The sequence below is a fragment of the Pogoniulus pusillus genome, chromosome 19, assembly GCF_015220805.1.
Source record: "Pogoniulus pusillus isolate bPogPus1 chromosome 19, bPogPus1.pri, whole genome shotgun sequence".
Taxonomy (NCBI): domain Eukaryota; kingdom Metazoa; phylum Chordata; class Aves; order Piciformes; family Lybiidae; genus Pogoniulus; species Pogoniulus pusillus.
The window spans coordinates 22,490,245-22,506,277 of record NC_087282.1 but is presented as its reverse complement, the minus strand read 5'-3'; the positions used below and the strand labels follow the sequence as shown (position 1 = coordinate 22,506,277).

Below are 16,033 nucleotides of genomic sequence, written 5' to 3'. Positions count from 1 at the left end.
CTTTTGCTTTCTGATTGCCTCCTTAATGAAGCCAGCCCAGACCTGTATTTCCCAGAACCTAAGGATGAAGTTTATGACACCACATCTGAAGGAGAATTTGCAGGCCTGAAAGCCTGGCCTCTTTTCCCCAGCTGTGCTACCTAAGTAATGAGCACATATTGCTTTTTCCTACCAGCCTTGCCTCACTTATGCCCTTAGACTATCACGGCTGCAACACCACCTTTGCTGAAACCACTGCTGTCAGTTCCTAGATTGCAATTTGCCAGGGGCCCCAAAGTGCTTTCACAGAACACCCAATGCTTAGCTAGCTCCAGCACCTCTCCCCTTCTGAAGGAAATCACCCACTTCTGGCTTTCTTCTTCTCTGTTAACCAGAACAGTGGCTGTGAGGATGGGAGTAGTGCAGCCATGCTCAGCACAGGGTTGGTTGCCTCCCCTATCTCACTCAAGTGCTCTACAGCTGTGTCTTCCACACACCCCAGATCAAAGCACACACCATAGCCATGAGGTGGGGTGTAGGGGGAGACCTAGATCCCACCTGTGGTACTTGCTCCCTGGAGCAGCAACCACACCAGTATGCAGGGTAGACATTTATTGTGTTGGTAGCACTGCAGGGTTGTTCAAGGAGCCCCACAGTGATGCCTTCCCCACCTCTGGGGTCAGAGCAGGGTTGGATCAGGCTACTTCCCCTGCTTCATGTGACTAGGAGGCTCAGGGAGGTACCCATCTGCTGTGGGTCAGAGCTTTTCCATGCTTGACACCCACACCCAGGTCTCCAGGCTCATCACCTGGTCCTCTCTGAAGGTCATTGCTTGCTGCCTGCCTAGGGGTGGAGAGGTTGTCATCCCCATGAAGGGCACTAAGGATAGGCAGCAGGAGCTGAGTCCCTCCACCTGGGGAAGCAGCCCCTTGCTGCTCTGGCTGCTGTTAGCTCATCACTCATCCTCTGCGAGAATCAGAGTGTGAAGAAGGAAGGAGGTGAGGGCAGGAAGAAGTCACAACCACTTTTGCAGTGAGTATGGTGGTGAAGCCTGGGATCCCTCACGAGGCCCCTGCAGCCTGCCAACACATGAATGCCTAAAGGAAAATGAATGCCAGGCCCTGCCAAGTGAAGGGTGTCCTCTGTGGAGCGGGGCAACCACAGAGTCCCGACGCGTGCTCCTGCTGACAAGCTGGGGATGGATGGCTTTGGCCAGGACCAACTGCACTTTGCAGAGCGATGCACTGCTCACTCACAAGGCAGCCAGCACAGGAATGATGCTGGGAAGAGCCATGTAAACAGGAGCTGTGCAGCGTTGGACATGCTTGTCATACAGGGTAAAGGAACCAGAGAGGAGAGTTTCTCCCACAGAGGGAACTTTTCCTCGGTGCTAGGGTTTGTGATGGTACCACCTGAATCCATGGAGGCTGGCTCAGGGATAGCTCTGGGGTTCACACCCCACCTCCTGAGGACGTGGTTTGAAGAACAGCCATCCTTTGGAGGCAGAAGATGATCACTGTGCTCTAGGGGACCTGTTCCTTCACAAGGTCTGTGACTGAGCCATCCCTGCTGGCTACCTTAGCCTGGCACAGGGGACACATTTATCTACTCCCCAACATCTGGCATCTCAGGAGCCATATATCAGCAGCATCCTCCCTGCCCTGAGCCCTGCTGTAGTGTAAGCACCTAATAAGAAACCCTTGCTCTTGCTCTCCTAAGACACTTGTCAGCCCAAGCACTAAGTGCCAGGGTAATAAATACTTGCTCAGCTTTGCCTCTTCTCTGCCAGCTCTCCTAGCTCTGCCTCTTTTCATTAGTATTTCTTTTCTGTGGACACTGCAATTACACTCTGTCCCTCTTCAGAGCCCTTGTTCCAGTTTCAAACAGAGAAGTGATAATGCAGGGAAGCTTTTTACATCGCTGTTTATTTTCGTCTTCTGAGTCAGGGAGATCTTTTTAGGCTGGGACCAGCCCTGTGTGGCTTCAGCTGAGGGAGGAATTGGGCAAGGGGGTGGTGGGGAAAAGGGTGAAAACTTCAGTTTCCAGCTTTGAAACAGTGGTGGGCTCCTTCCTAGGCTGCTCTTGCTGAGGTCACAAGCTGCGCTTCTTCCTTGGGAAGACATAAGTCTGCAGCCTGTACTGCTAGGAGCTGCGGTACCCTTCCATCTGCCACAGCAGCTGTGAGCCTCGGCACTCCCAAGCCTCCTCTGTCAGCCGAATCTCGGAGCAAGGAGGAGGATTTCAGCTGAATGCAGCAAGATCAAGTGTGTAACTTTTTTTGCTCAAGGTTGCAAGATGTTTGGAGATATTGTCCCACGAGTGAGTCCCTGGTGCAGCAGCCAGATGGTGCTCAGGGAATGCGGGGAAGGAAGGAAGGAAGGAAGGAAGGAAGGAAGGAAGGAAGGAAGGAAGGAAGGAAGGAAGGAAGGAAGGAAGGAAGGAAGGCAGGCATGCATTTTGTTCAGGGATGGAAAGGAACTGATGATGTCACTGGAGTTGTTTGCTTCTCCTGCCATTTCCTGGGGTGTGTGTGATGATCTTCATTGAATATGAGGGATTTGGGTCAATCATCAATAATTTTTAACTAAAAAGTAGCCAAAGATACAGGGAAAAAAAAAATCTCAGGGCAACATAGGATGTTTCAAGCTTTGTGCAATAGAATCATAGAATCAAGCAGGTTGGAAGAGACCTCCAAGATCATCCAGTCCAACCTAGCACCCAGCTCTAGACAATCAACAAGACCACAGCACTAAGTGCTTCATCCAGGCTTTTCTTGAACACCTCCAGGGACAGCAGCTCCACCACCTCCCTGAGTAGCCCATTCAAATGCCAATCACTCTTTCTGCCAACAACTTCCTCCTGACATCCAGCCTAGGCCTGCCCTGGCACAGCTTGAGTCTGTGTCCCCTTGTTCCGTTGCTGGTTGCCTGGCAGAAGAGACCAACCCCACCTGGCAACAACCTCCTTTCGGGTAGTTGTAGACAGCAATAATGATATACCAACATCTTGGCCTCTTCTGGTTGCCCCTAGAGCAGCAGAAATCTTCATGTTGTATGTAGAGAAATGCCAAAGAGCTCTACTGGAATGGGCTGCCCAGGGAGGTGCTTGAGTCACCAACCCTGGATGTGTTTAAAAGTCATTTGGCTGTGGTGCTTGGGGATATGGTTTAGTGTGAAGCTTGTAGAGTAGAGATATTGGTTAGACTTGGCAATCCTGAGAGGCTTTTCCAACCCAGATGTTTCTGTGACTCTGGAGAAGCAAAGTCTAACCACGGACCACACATTGCAGAGAAAGAGCACACCTCAGGGTGCCCTTCTTGCCCACCACCATCCCATCTTTGATGTTGTTTCCCAAAGCAGAGCCCGGAGAGTGGTGGTGAATGGTGCCACATCCAGTTGGCAGCTGTCACTAGTGGTGTTCCCCAAGGATCAGTGCTGGGCCCAGTCCTGTTCAATATCTTTATTGATGATCTGGATGAGGGGATTGAGTCCAGCACCAGTAAGATTGCAGATGACACCAAGCTAGGAGCAGCTGTGGAGCTGTTGGAAGGTAGCAGAGCCCTGCAGAGGGACCTGGCCAGGCTGGATGGGTGGGCAGAGGCCAATGGGATGAGATTGGACAAGGCCAAGTGCAGGGTTCTGCACTTTGGCCACAACAACCCCAAGCAGCACTACAGGCTGGGGACTGAGTGGCTGGAAAGCAGCCAGGAGGAAAGGGACCTGGGGGTACTGATAGATAGTAGCTGAAGATGAGCCAGCAGTGTGCCCAGGTAGCCAAGAGAGCCAATGGCATCCTGGCCTGCATCAGGAGCAGTGTGGCCAGCAGGACAAGGGAGGTTATTCTGCCCCTGTACTCAGCACTGCTCAGGCCACACCTTGAGTACTGTGTCCAGTTCTGGGCCCCTCAATTCAAGAGAGATGTTGAGGTGCTGGAAGGTGTCCAGAGAAGGGCAACAAAGCTGGTGAGGGGCCTGGAACACAAACCCTATGAGGAGAGGCTGAGGGAGCTGGGGGTGTGCAGCCTGCAGAAGAGGAGGCTCAGGGCAGAGCTCATTGCTGTCTACAACTACCTCAAGGGAGGCTGTAGCCAGGTGGGGGGTGGCCTCTTCTCCCAGGCAACCAGCAATAGAACAAGGGGACACAGCCTCAAGTTGTGCCAGGGGAAGTATAGGCTGCATGTTAGAAGGAAGTTGTTGGCACAGAGAGTGATTGGCATGGGAATGGGCTGCCCAGGGAGGTGGTGGAGGCACCGTCCCTGGAGGTGTTCAAGCAAAGCCTGGATGAGGCACTTAGTGCCATGGTCTGGTTGACTGGCTAGGGCTGGGTGCAGGGTTGGACTGGATGAGCTTGGAGGTCTCTTCCAACCTGGTTGATTCTATGATTCTATGATTCTATGAAAATCCCTGCCTTTTACATCCCTGCCAATGGAAGGGGAAGCATTTTAAACACAACATGATGAGAACTATGGAATATTTTCAACCCCTTCTATTTTCCTGGGTAGCTTCTTTGCTCATCACTGGGGCAAGCTCCCTCGAGATACGCAGGTAGCTTGAAGACAGGGGAACAGCTCCTTGGGCATCCTTTCCCTTTGCATGTCAACATCATTTGGCTTTGAGAAGAAGCCCATGGAAAAGCAAAGGACACTGATTATCAGTTTTTTAAAAGATGACTTTTTATTTGTTTTGATTGGAGGTCGAGAGAGCAGGCAGAGTGGAAAACCAGAGTGCTTTGATTCCGTGAAGAGGCCCTAGTCCTGCTTTGTGTGGTCAATCAGAACGTGGGTAGGTGGTCAAGAGTCCTCCTTCTCCACTCAGCTTGCTGATCTTATTCATGTAGTTCTTGCTTCTGATGTTTTCTAATCTCTCTTCAGAACTTCACTGCAATTTTTTTTGAGACTCCCCCCCGCCCCCATTGCTTTAGTCTATTGAAAAAGCTAAAAGCTGGGGAAAAAAAAATAATGCAGGGCTCCAAATCCTGCCAATTAAGAATGGGCAATTTATTTTAGTTTAATTTTTTCCAGCAAAGGTTGAAAAATACAATTCAAAAATACAAACAGGCATTGAACGTTGCACCGGAAAGCATTTGGAACACGAATCTCAGAGACAGAGAGAGAGAGACAGAGAGAGAGAAACAGAGAGAAGAAAGGTCACAGTTTCCTTGAGATATCCCTTCAGAAAGTTGCTACCAGCTAGTCAATGGAAAACAAAGTCAACCAAAGATGTAAAAAATGCTTTTTTGTCTTTGCCTCCCTAGTTGTTAATTATTTACAGCTGTAGTAACAGGATTGTCATGCATTAAACTGCTGCCAGATAGATGCTTCTGATAGTGGAGTAAAGAGTGTATCACAAGATGGAAAAGAAAGGAGAGATAGCAGGGCACAGACTGATCCTGAGGCAGTGAAGAGGAGGGTGGGCTCTGGCAGTTTGCTCCTTCCCACGATGGGCTGCCCTAGTGTGATGCTAATGCAACTTGCCCTGCCCTGGGCACCAGGGCCACAGCTAAAAGGGCAGCAGGTGCCCTCATCTTCAGGTAGAATATTCACCTGCTGCTGTCCCCAAGACAGTTGACAGTGAAAATCTAGCTGATGAAGGGATGCTTGTGCTCACCTGGCTAAATCTGGTGGGCTGAGAAACTCCCTCATGACAAAGGAGAAGAGCCCTTCAATTCTAAGTACAGCCTGGCAAAGGCTGTGTGGCAATGACTCAGGTTTCCCAGCTTTACCCTTACGTTTGGGCTGCAAACCCCAAACTGTTCAGTGTATGATTGCCACTATGTTTGCTGGATGCCCTGCAAAGAGACAAGAGGAATTGACAGACTTCATGAAGGAAACAGAGTGCTGCTAGCAGACTAACATGAGCCAATGGAAACATCAAGTCGACAGGACCTTCAGGCAGCAGCGGAGAGAGAGCCAAGAGCCTTCAAAGACTGTGGGAGCATCCTGGCTTGCACAGCAAACCTGGAACCAGGCTTCCCCCTCTAGGCAGATGGGATCATTAAAGCTGTGTACAGAAGAGAACTGCACTGGTGGGGATCAGGAGAGTGGGAAATAGCAAAGAGCAGCTAGAAGATCTTACTTTCTCCTTGAGCTTCATGGGCATAAACCAACATAACCCCACTTGTGGTGAAGGGTGGCAGGTCAAACGTTAGGACTGATCCAAGCCTAAGGCTCTCTGCTGTTTAAAGCAGCACAGAGTGCCATGCTGGGAGGCAGGAACAGACTCGGAAAGAGAACCAGCTTTGTTTTTATGAGTGGTGACATCCATCATTCTCGTGGCTAGGACACCAAAAAGTACAGGCAACGAGTGCTGCTGATCGTGAGAGCCTTCCTCCAGCAGCAGAGGAGGGAATACAGAAGCTACGAGTGCAGCTGCAGGATCACTGCCTAAACATTTCTCCTAACAGAGGGGGAGAAAAAGGGATAACATTAAGGGAGCTGCCACTTGCTACCATGCTAGGGGCCACCAGCTTACCATGGTCTCACCACTCCCGGGCTGCCCAGCATCTATCTTTGGTCTTGCTTGTGCTGAGGTGAGAAGAAGTGCATGCCTGGGACAGTGGCAGCAAAGGCCTATGCTTTTGCTGCCCCCTCCCAAAACTAGCACACATTAATGTGTCAGCACATCACGCCTGGCTAAGCAGCAGGCAGTGGCCAACCACCGGCACCCAAGTTGAAGTGCAGCCCCTACCTGTGGTGCTCCTCTGTCCAGGAGCAGTTAGAATGGACCTCATCAGGTTTTGTGGTCCCTCCCAAAGCAGGCTCAGAGACTTCACAGCCCTTTTGCAACACTCAGCTACGCATTCCCTGGTTGTGCTATGGAGCGAGGACTACTCGCCGATGGCACTCAGCTGTTGGAAAAGCCTTGCTGCCTTCCCAGGGTAGGACAAGGGTTGTGTTGCAGAAGTTGAGACACCTGGGACTAAGTTTTCCTGAAGTGCTGAGCAGCTCTGCCAGCAGTGACCTGGCTACATGCAGCAAGCCTGCACCAAGACCCCAGCATGGCTGGAGCCTCTTGTTCCTCGTGGCCTTTGTTCCCTGTGCCTCCTGAAGCCATCTGAGGACCAGCAGAGAGGGATGTCCTCTTTCCAGAAGATTTAGCAGAGAATGAGAGGGAAGCAAAATAATTGCAAGTGGCCATTTTCCCTTTCAAAGAGAAAGAGATTTGACTTTCAGATAGGAAGTCTTTGTAAGCATAAATATACAGAGGCACACAAGCATATGTATCCATATATATATATATAAACTTTTGTCTGGCAGAACAATAACAAGGTCAAACGATAAATATTTATACCTGGAAGCCATCAGCCTCATCTGTGCAGTGGCCTCTTGCCAGAAATGCCTTCAGTTGCAGTTTAGCCTGATAAGGAGAGAGGATTGATGAATTGCTTGGTGGTTTTCCCCCTCCTTTGACATTAATAGAGCATTTATGTTTTCATGAATGTGCCACTCACCCTGGCTGAGTCTTCTCCACCCCCAACAGCCAACAAGGAATCAGGGGGATGATGTTTCTCCCCAGTCTGCAAAGCCTACACAGATATTTGACTGGGTGGGTTAAAGTGTGGGGAGGAAGACCTGGGAGAAGCCCTGGATGCTGCCTGCTGCAACAGCACAGTCCCATAGCCCCGTGCTGGCTCTCCACCATCCCCAGGATGAAGCACATGGAAGAGGCGCATGTCCCTGCCAAACCCTTCTCCAGGCAAGTGTGTGGGGAGCTGCCTGGTCCTCTGTGTCTCCCAGCACACCCTGGTAAGCTGGGAGAGCATAGCTGTCCTCAATAGCCACTCACTCCTGACCTTTAACAGTGGCATGTGTTTAGCTGCTTTCCTCTTGCATCAGCTGCAAAGGGCACCACAGAGAGGCCACTTCTACAGCACCCTTCAAGAGGGGCAAGAGCTCCAGGTTTCTGAAGGTACCAGAGAGGCTCCTGGCAGAACAGAGGGTCTTCTCATGTAAGGTAATCTGGGACAAGAGCTCCAGGTTTCTGAAGGTACCAGAGAGGTTCCTGGCAGAACAGAGGGTCTTCTCATGTAAGGTAATCTGGGACAAGAGCTCCAGGTTTCTGAAGGTACCAGAGAGGTTCCTGGCAGAACAGAGGGTCTTCTCATGTAAGGTGATCTGGGACAAGAGCTCCAGGTTTCTGAAGGTACCAGAGAGGTTCCTGGCAGAACAGAGGGTCTTCTCATGTAAGGTGATCTGGGACAAGAGCTCCAGGTTTCTGAAGGTACCAGAGAGGTTCCTGGCAGAACAGAGGGTCTTCTCATGTAAGGTGATCTGGGGCAAAGGCTGGTAGGTGATGTAGCCCTTTAATCCTCCCCAAGGGATCTATGAAAGGAATCCAGGATATGGGCAGAAGAAATCAAGGCAGTGGATGAGAAAAGAGTGTACCTTGTGCCCACAGGACAGGCTTGCAGAAATGGGCTGTCTGTCACCTTCTTTACATGCATGGCTTGTGTCTGGGAACAGCAATTGTGGGGTCTGCTTGCCCAGAAGATGCCCTACAACAGACTAGGACACTGCCACTACCACTGAGCTGCTGGGGGTGAGCTGTGGTGGCCATGGCAATTGCCTGTAAGACCTAGGGAATGGCAAAGCCAACTTTGCTCATGTTGAGCTTGGTGCTCAGAGCAGAGCCAGGAAACTCGGCCTCTGGTGCCACAGTCCTGCTTGATGATGTTCAAGAAGCTCTCCAGACGTTGCATGGGGTATCTCCATCAGCCCTTTAGCATAATGGGTGTCACTGAGGGACCATTTCTCCCCTGTCCCTCTGATGCCACCCTGCAGAAATGTCACAGCACTAACACCACCCAAGCAGCCGTGACCTGTCTCCCTGCCCCCTTGGAGGACCTCAGGTGAACCAACCCCCTGCCTCCCCAGGGGCACAGAGCTCCTGAAAGCTGCTCTGCTTTTGCACATGTGTGGTTTCAGAGGAAGGAAGAGGTGAGTGCCCCAGAATGTCCCTCTGACATTTTCAGAGATGTGAAGCTTCATTCTCCTGAATACAACCTACAAGCACTGTGCATGATAAACTGGAAAGAGAAAGAATCACAGGATCATAGAATCAAACAGGTTGGAAGAGACTTCCAAGATCATCCAGTCCAACCTATCCCCCAGCCCTATCCAGTCACCTAGACCATGGCACTAAATGACTCATCCAGGCTTTTCTTAACCACCTCCAGGGACAGCTTTCATCCAAGAGAATGGAAAAGGAGGAGGTACTGCATTCAGTTTTGGGCTCCCCAGTTCAAGAGGGACAGGGAGAGATTCCAGCGGAGGGCTACAAGGATGGTTAGGGGACTGGAGCACTGCCTGATGTGGAGAAGCTGAGGGACCTGGGGCTGTTTAGTCTGGAGAAGAGAAGACTGAGAGGGGATTTAATAGATGCTTATAAATATCTGAGGGCTGGGGGTCAGGATGGGGGAGGACAGGCTCTGCTCACTGCTCTCTGGGACAGGACAAGCAGCAATGGATGGAAGCTGCAGCACAGGAGGTTCCAGCTCAGCACAAGGGGGAACTTCTTGACAGTAAGGGTCTCAGAGCCCTGGCACAGGCTGCCCAGAGAGGCTGTGGAGTCTCCTTCTCTGGAGACATTCAAAGCCTGTCTAGATGCATTCCCCTGTGACCAGAGATGGATTGTATGGTCCTGCTGTGGCAGGGGGGATGGACTGGATGATCTCTTTGGGTCCCTTCCACTCCCTGACATCTTGTGAGCCTGAGGTCAGACAGAAAACACATGGAAAATAGGAGCATCTCAGGCATATAGTCACTGATGAACTTATCTGTGAATCACCTGCAACCAAATCCCACAGAATGGACACCTGGACCCCATGTCTGCCCATGCCCCAGGTGGGCTGTGATATCTGCATCAGTCCTGAAGTGTCTCTGCACACCCAGCACGGGGGTAACTTTCTATCTTATCCTGAGATTTGCAGTTAGACACATTTCATAGAGTCATAGAATCAACCAGGTTGGAAAAGACCTCCAAACTCATCCAGTCCAACCTAGCACCCAGCCCTGTCCAATCAACCAGACCACGGCACCAAGTGCCTCATCCAGGCTTTTCGTGAACACCTCCAGGGATGGTGACTCCACCACCTCCCTGGGCAGCCCATTCCAATGCCAATCACTCTCTCTGCCAACAACTTCCTCCTAACATCCAGCCTAGACCTGCTCTGGCACAACTTGAGACTGTGTGCCCCTGTTCTGTTGCTGCTTGCCTGGCAGAAGAGACCAACCTCCACCTGGTTACAGCCTCCATTCAGGGAGTTGTAGACAGCAATGAGGTACCCCCTGGGCCTCCTCTTCTCCAGGCTAAACACCCCCAGCTCCCTCAGCCTCTCCTCACAGGGCTGTGCTCCAGGCCCCTCACCATCTTTGTTGCCCATCTCTGGACACCTTCCAGTACCTCAGCATCTCTCTTGAATTGAAGGGCCCAGAACTGGACACAGCACTCAAATGAGGAATGCAACTGCAGGCTTGGACTGTACTCCGTGTCCCAGGTGTGCAGGCTACAGAACAGCAGCACAGACTGAACAGATTTTGATCACCCTCTAAGGCTTCTCATTTTTGCCTGGGATGCTCTGATCAAGTCAAGGAGGCTTTGGGCCTTGCTGGAAGAAGAAAGATGGGAGTGCTGAGGTTCACAGTGAAGTGAAGTGCCTGCCCTGTGCGCAGCAGTGGATTAAGCTATTAATGGCCATGCTCATATCTGCTCCTATACAAAAGTGGAGCCCTTAGATACTAGCACTGCAAGCAGAGACCCCCAGTTACTGATGCTAGGTTAGCTCTGGCCTGGTGTGCCCTTAGAAGAAGCCCCCACCCCTCATCATCAGCAGCTCCATGTTAGCTGGGAAGGAAATGTCCCAGTTTGAGCCTCTGGCAGAGTTTGGAAAAAAAAAGAACATTATCTTCTCTGTGATGTCTGCTGGCAAGAGATATTAAACCACTTATTTATAACTATCTTCCTGAAATACTTCCCTGCTTGGAAGCCTCACTACAAATCCTGTTTGGTTTGTTGTCTTTAACCAAAGGATGCTGGTGTTTCTGCTTCCAGCTGGCAAAAGGACTCAGAGGCAGTGCCAGGCCTTGGTGGGAATAGACTTGGCTTTCAAGGCTTGCTAACAGAGATCCAGGAAGGCAGCCTTTTATCAGGCAAAGCTTTTTGGAGTCAGGAAGAGCAAAGATGAGCCAGCAGACAGATGTCACCGGCAAACTACATCAGTGGGCTGTGTCCTGGGGAGGGACAAGTTTCAGTGGCACGGGAGGAAGGACTAGGGGAAGACACAAGCAGGAGTTTCACCCTGATGGTGCAGCAAGACATCTTGGATCACCCACAGGAAGAGAGAAGCTCAGATGCTGCCTGATGCTGTGCCCAACACTGCAGAGGAGTCCAGCCCTGGCAGGCTGCACATCACCCTGCTGCACAACGCCTGGGCCGCCCTGGGTGGGCAGAAAAGGCAGCGCCTGGGGGCTGAGAAACCAACGGTAAGGCCTGATCCTTTATGGAGAGCTCTACAAAGCAGGCACAGCAACGTGTAGCAAGGTGATCTGCCCTCAGCACAGAGGGGGCTCTGGGGACTGCCCAGGCTATGAAAGGAGACCACCTCTGCACCAGGATCACAAGCCAGCTAAGTCACTAGATCCTTAGTTGTAATTCAGTTAGTAAACACAATGCTCTCTTTGATACCATTTTATTGTGTTTGTTCTGCTTTTTGGAGGGTTTCTGTTCCATTCACTCAGGCCTGAGTACTACAGAGACACGAATGTTTTATGAGATACACTTCATCCAGCTTAGTTAAGAAAATGACACCCAAGTAGTTTCCAGAACAGTCTCACAGCTGGTTAGCACAGCGCTTCCTACTGGAGAGCTCAGGCAGCAGAAGGGTGGCAGCAATGGCTCTTGCTGCTGGAGGGGGGGTGGTGGTGGTGTAGAGGGAGCACAGGTGGCCTCAGTGGTGAGGGGCATGGAGCTGCAACAGGGCAGTGCCGGGGCAGCTGGGCTGTCAGAGCGGGGTAACTGCAGCAGCAGCAGGAAGCCAGTGCCAGGAGGAGCTGGATGCCTCAGGTGTAAAAGCAAGCTGGGATGTTGCCCTGCCCAGCAGCAGGTCTGGGGGTGATGCACTCCCCCTCTGCTCCTCCCATCCAATGCTGGGATGTAAAGCAGGAGAGCTCCCAGGCTTTTCCCTCCTCGCCACCCAGTATGGAGCTGTGGAGGATGGAAGGCACTGCAGAGATGTCATGGGTGGTTTGGGGTGTGGGTGCTGTAAGGAGAGGCTGGGGAGAGAGATGGTTTCCTTAGCATCAGCTTGAGGCTGGGGGGTTGTCACCTTTTGGCTGATGCTGCCTGCTGGTGTGGATGCACTTGCGGCCTGAACACACTGGGGGCTGAGCTAAATGTCTTCAAACTCCTCTTATCACTGCCCCTGCAGGCAAAGGAGCTACTACACTGCTGTTGAGCCAGCAAGATTGGTAAGGAATGGGCAGGACATGCACCAAAGCCACCCATGCTGCAGGACAAAGTGCCCTGGCCTTCCCTACCCTGTCCTGCCATTGCCATGGATATTCCAGGTGGGGCTAATCTGGTGCCCTGCACTCAGTCCTGCTCTTACACAGGCAGGGGAGAACTGAGCTCAGGACAGTGGCTCAAAGCAATGCTGAAGACATCATCTTGGGGGTGCTGGGGATTTGGCCTGACTGCATGCACCTAAAACATGCTGGAGGCAGATCAAGGCGGGCAGAAGGGTCAGAGAGAGGCCCAGTAAAAAGGAAGTACATCCCACCCTAAGAGCAGGGCTGCTGGGAGGATCAGTGCTGCCCACAGGCTGGGGATGAGAACTCATCAGGCACAAGATGTCCTTCCTTGCAGCAAGACATTGTGTCCGTGTGATCAGGCACCAGGGCAGGGGAGCAAATGGCTTGGTTGTGACCGTCTCGTGTTGCTGATGCGAAGGAGACAGCCACAGGTTTGGGTCCCTGACTATGGTGGCTGGGAAGGGTAAAAGCTTCTCTCCAAGGCACCAGAGGACTTTCCCTGGAAGAGTGTGCAGGTGTTAAGAGTTGGGTCTTGTCTCAATGGCTATTGGGATGGCATCTGCCTCACATGACTCTTCGGGACAGCAGTACCACTCTGTTGCTGCAAAGAGCACCTTGATGCTGCTCTCCCATGGTGCTGAGTTCACCAGAGGCAGACTAAGTGTCCTCTTACCCTCACAGGTGGTAGAGTGGCCCCTGGTGTGTTGCACAGGAAATAGACTGCACCTGAGCTGCCCTGAACCAACACTGATGCTGCTCTGGTGCTTTTCTCCCTGTTCCTGTGGCTTATCTGAAAGGATGAGTCTTCTCTGCCTAAAGCCACCCATCAGCAGTGAGACACTACTGGGGGCTGCTGAGTAGCCAAAGGAAGATGAATGAGGAGCTGAAAGAAGGGGCTGGGGCACAGAGGAGATTCCAAGGAGGATAAGTGGATGGGGCTGTGAGAAAGTGACAAAACACAGATCTGAATATGAACTCTATGGCTTCCAGTCCTGATGCTGAACGCATACAGCTTCATGGCTGCTATCTCCTGCAAGGCATTAAAAAACTCCTGCTTTGACATTGTGACTATCCTCACCAAAAAATACTTCTCTGGAAGGAACCACTCCACCCTCTAACATGCTCCAAGAGTTCTGGATGGCAGACAGGCAAGGCCTTTCTCACCTGCTCGTCTGTGAAGAGACATGGATGAAATCAGTTGCTGGGTTTGGTGAAGATAAGGGAGGGAGAAGCCCTGTAGATACCTACAAGATGCTGCCACCCTGTTCCACCCCTGCAATAGCTCTATGAATCACAGCAGTGGTGGGTTCACCCCTAGCAGGCATTGGGCTACAAGTTGGTCCACGCTGCACTGCTCCCTCACTGGACCAGCCTACCTGCATCCACGTCCCAGGGAGCACCACCTAGCACAAAGCACCAGGCACTGAAGAGCAGCCCAGCTGTTTGACTGACTCTGGAGGCCTCCATGCCCTGGAGTGCAGGTCAGCAGGAGCATCCCCCACACTAGGGTAGCCCATCACAGAAGAGGAGTAGGAGGGCAAACTGGAGCAGCAGCCCCCAGCAGAACAGAATGCAGAACAGCAGCGGCATGCAGACCGTGGGAATGGCAGGAGGTGGAAGAGGAGAGATGGAAGCATGGAGTGACTTGGACAGAAAGGGGACATCAGACTCACGATGTTAGAGGCACAATTTGTTGTGATCCATTTTTTGTGTTTTTTTTTTTTTTCCTTTTTGTTATCAGAAACAAAGTAAAAGGAAGCTAAAGAAGGCAGGAGTAAAGGAAAAATCACCGTTTGGTTTACATTAGAAAAGGATGAGATCATCTTAATAGTAATAACAGCAACCTACCTACCCTAATTAAACAAACTAAGAAAGAAGAAAGCCCTGGAGAACTGCTGCCTGCATGGTGCTCTCTGGTGGAAGGTTTGTGTGCCTGGTTTTACTGTTTGGGGATCATTCCCTTGATAGCTGACTCCCGGTTTACATACGTGGCCCAGTAGACCAGGTTGAAGATGGCAAAGAGGACTGGGAAGATGATGCGGGACATCTTGTCTACCTTGCTGACGCTGTTGTAGGTCTTCTTACTCTCCGGGAGCTTCTCCTCTATGCGGGGCATCTTAGGGACTACGTTGGTGGCAGTAGCAGTGGCAGCAGCACTCTTGGCGATGGTGGGCAGGCCAGGGTCCTTGGCAATGTTGAGGGCATAGGTGGTGCCAACAATGTTGTAGGTGTTGTTGGTTTTCTTCGCCAGTGCCACTGGCTCTTTTTTCTAGGGAAGGTGGAAGAAAAAACAAACACAACAAAAACATACTAGAGATGAAGTGACTGCAGAATTGCATGGAGAACGTTTTGCCCTCTGAGTTTACCTGCTTGCCTAGATGAGAAGGTGGAAAAGGGTGTTAAGGAGCAAAGGAGCAAGAGGGTACTGTGGGAGGGAAGGAGGATGTAGTGAGAAGACAGCCAGAACCCATAGCATCTGCCACTTGATGGCTGCTGGAGCACAACGACGTGCTGGGCTAGGGTGGCCGAGGTGTAATTCTGGCATGCACCACACAGACACAAAGAGGTCACAGCTAGGTCCTGCTGCAAGTCAAATAACTGAAGCCACATAGTTGGGTTTGTAGCCTCCTTGCAGCTCCTTGGATCAGAGCAATGATACAAAAGGTGTGTGCAGCTGCACTCAAGCAGTAGCTGCCCCAGATGGGTGACTCCTTGGCTGGTCAGATCTATGTTGCCAGGTGAATCTAAGCGAAAGCAGGCACGAACTATAGACACTCCTTTTCTCTCAACTGGGCAGCACTTTCCGTTGCACATAGTGTTTAGCTGCGAAAAGATGATGCAGGAGCTTAGTCTTTAGGTAAGAATGACATCCCATGTGGTCATCCTGGGGGAAGAAATTCATTTTCTGCTTTGCTGGCCTTCTTCCTGAGTCAGGTGAGAGCAGAAAACATCACAGAGGATTCCAGTTGTTTTTTGGTAGCAGAAAACCAGTGACTTTAAGAATGTGGGTGACAGCAGCATAATATTTCTCTACCATGGCCATGTCATACACTGCCTCAGTGTCCCAAATATCTCATGATTTAACATCATGATGTCCAAAATGCCTCTGGGACTCTTTAGAGATCATCAGAGCCTACCCAGATAACACACAGATGGAAGGCATCTGCACTAGCCTTGGATTTCAGGGTTGCTGGCCGTGGCACTATAGGACAGGGGGAAGCCTTTCATTTTGCCTCCGTACCCAAGGGCTGCTGCAGATGAGTGGACATAAGTGCACTCCTTACACAAGGCTTCAGGGACAGACACACTGCCCATGCTTGCACAGCCAATGGCAAAAGAGGTACTTATGTGTCAGACATGATGTACTAAAGGGTGTTGGAAGATGATGAAGGCAGTTTTGATGTTATTGAAGATGAGTGGACAGGGAGTCGTGAGAGTTGTTACCCTGACTCTGATGGTACTCTTGTTGCTGTCAGTGACCTGAGACAAGCTGAACTGTAGACCACATTGTACAAAGCAACTCAGGTCT

General features: G+C 51.2%; 1 protein-coding gene across 3 annotated transcripts in view; it reads right to left on the bottom strand.

Moving 5' to 3' along the window:
* Positions 1–4,625: 4,625 nt before the first annotated feature.
* GABRA3 (gamma-aminobutyric acid type A receptor subunit alpha3) overlaps positions 4,626–16,033 on the bottom strand; it is a 91,851-nt gene continuing 80,443 nt past the window's right edge. For all 3 annotated transcript variants that reach the window (XM_064159610.1, XM_064159609.1, XM_064159611.1), the window contains exon 10: positions 4,626–14,773. In XM_064159610.1, the coding sequence (XP_064015680.1) occupies positions 14,444–14,773 (330 nt within the window). In that variant the 3' untranslated portion in view covers positions 4,626–14,443. The remainder of the gene's footprint in view (positions 14,774–16,033) is intronic.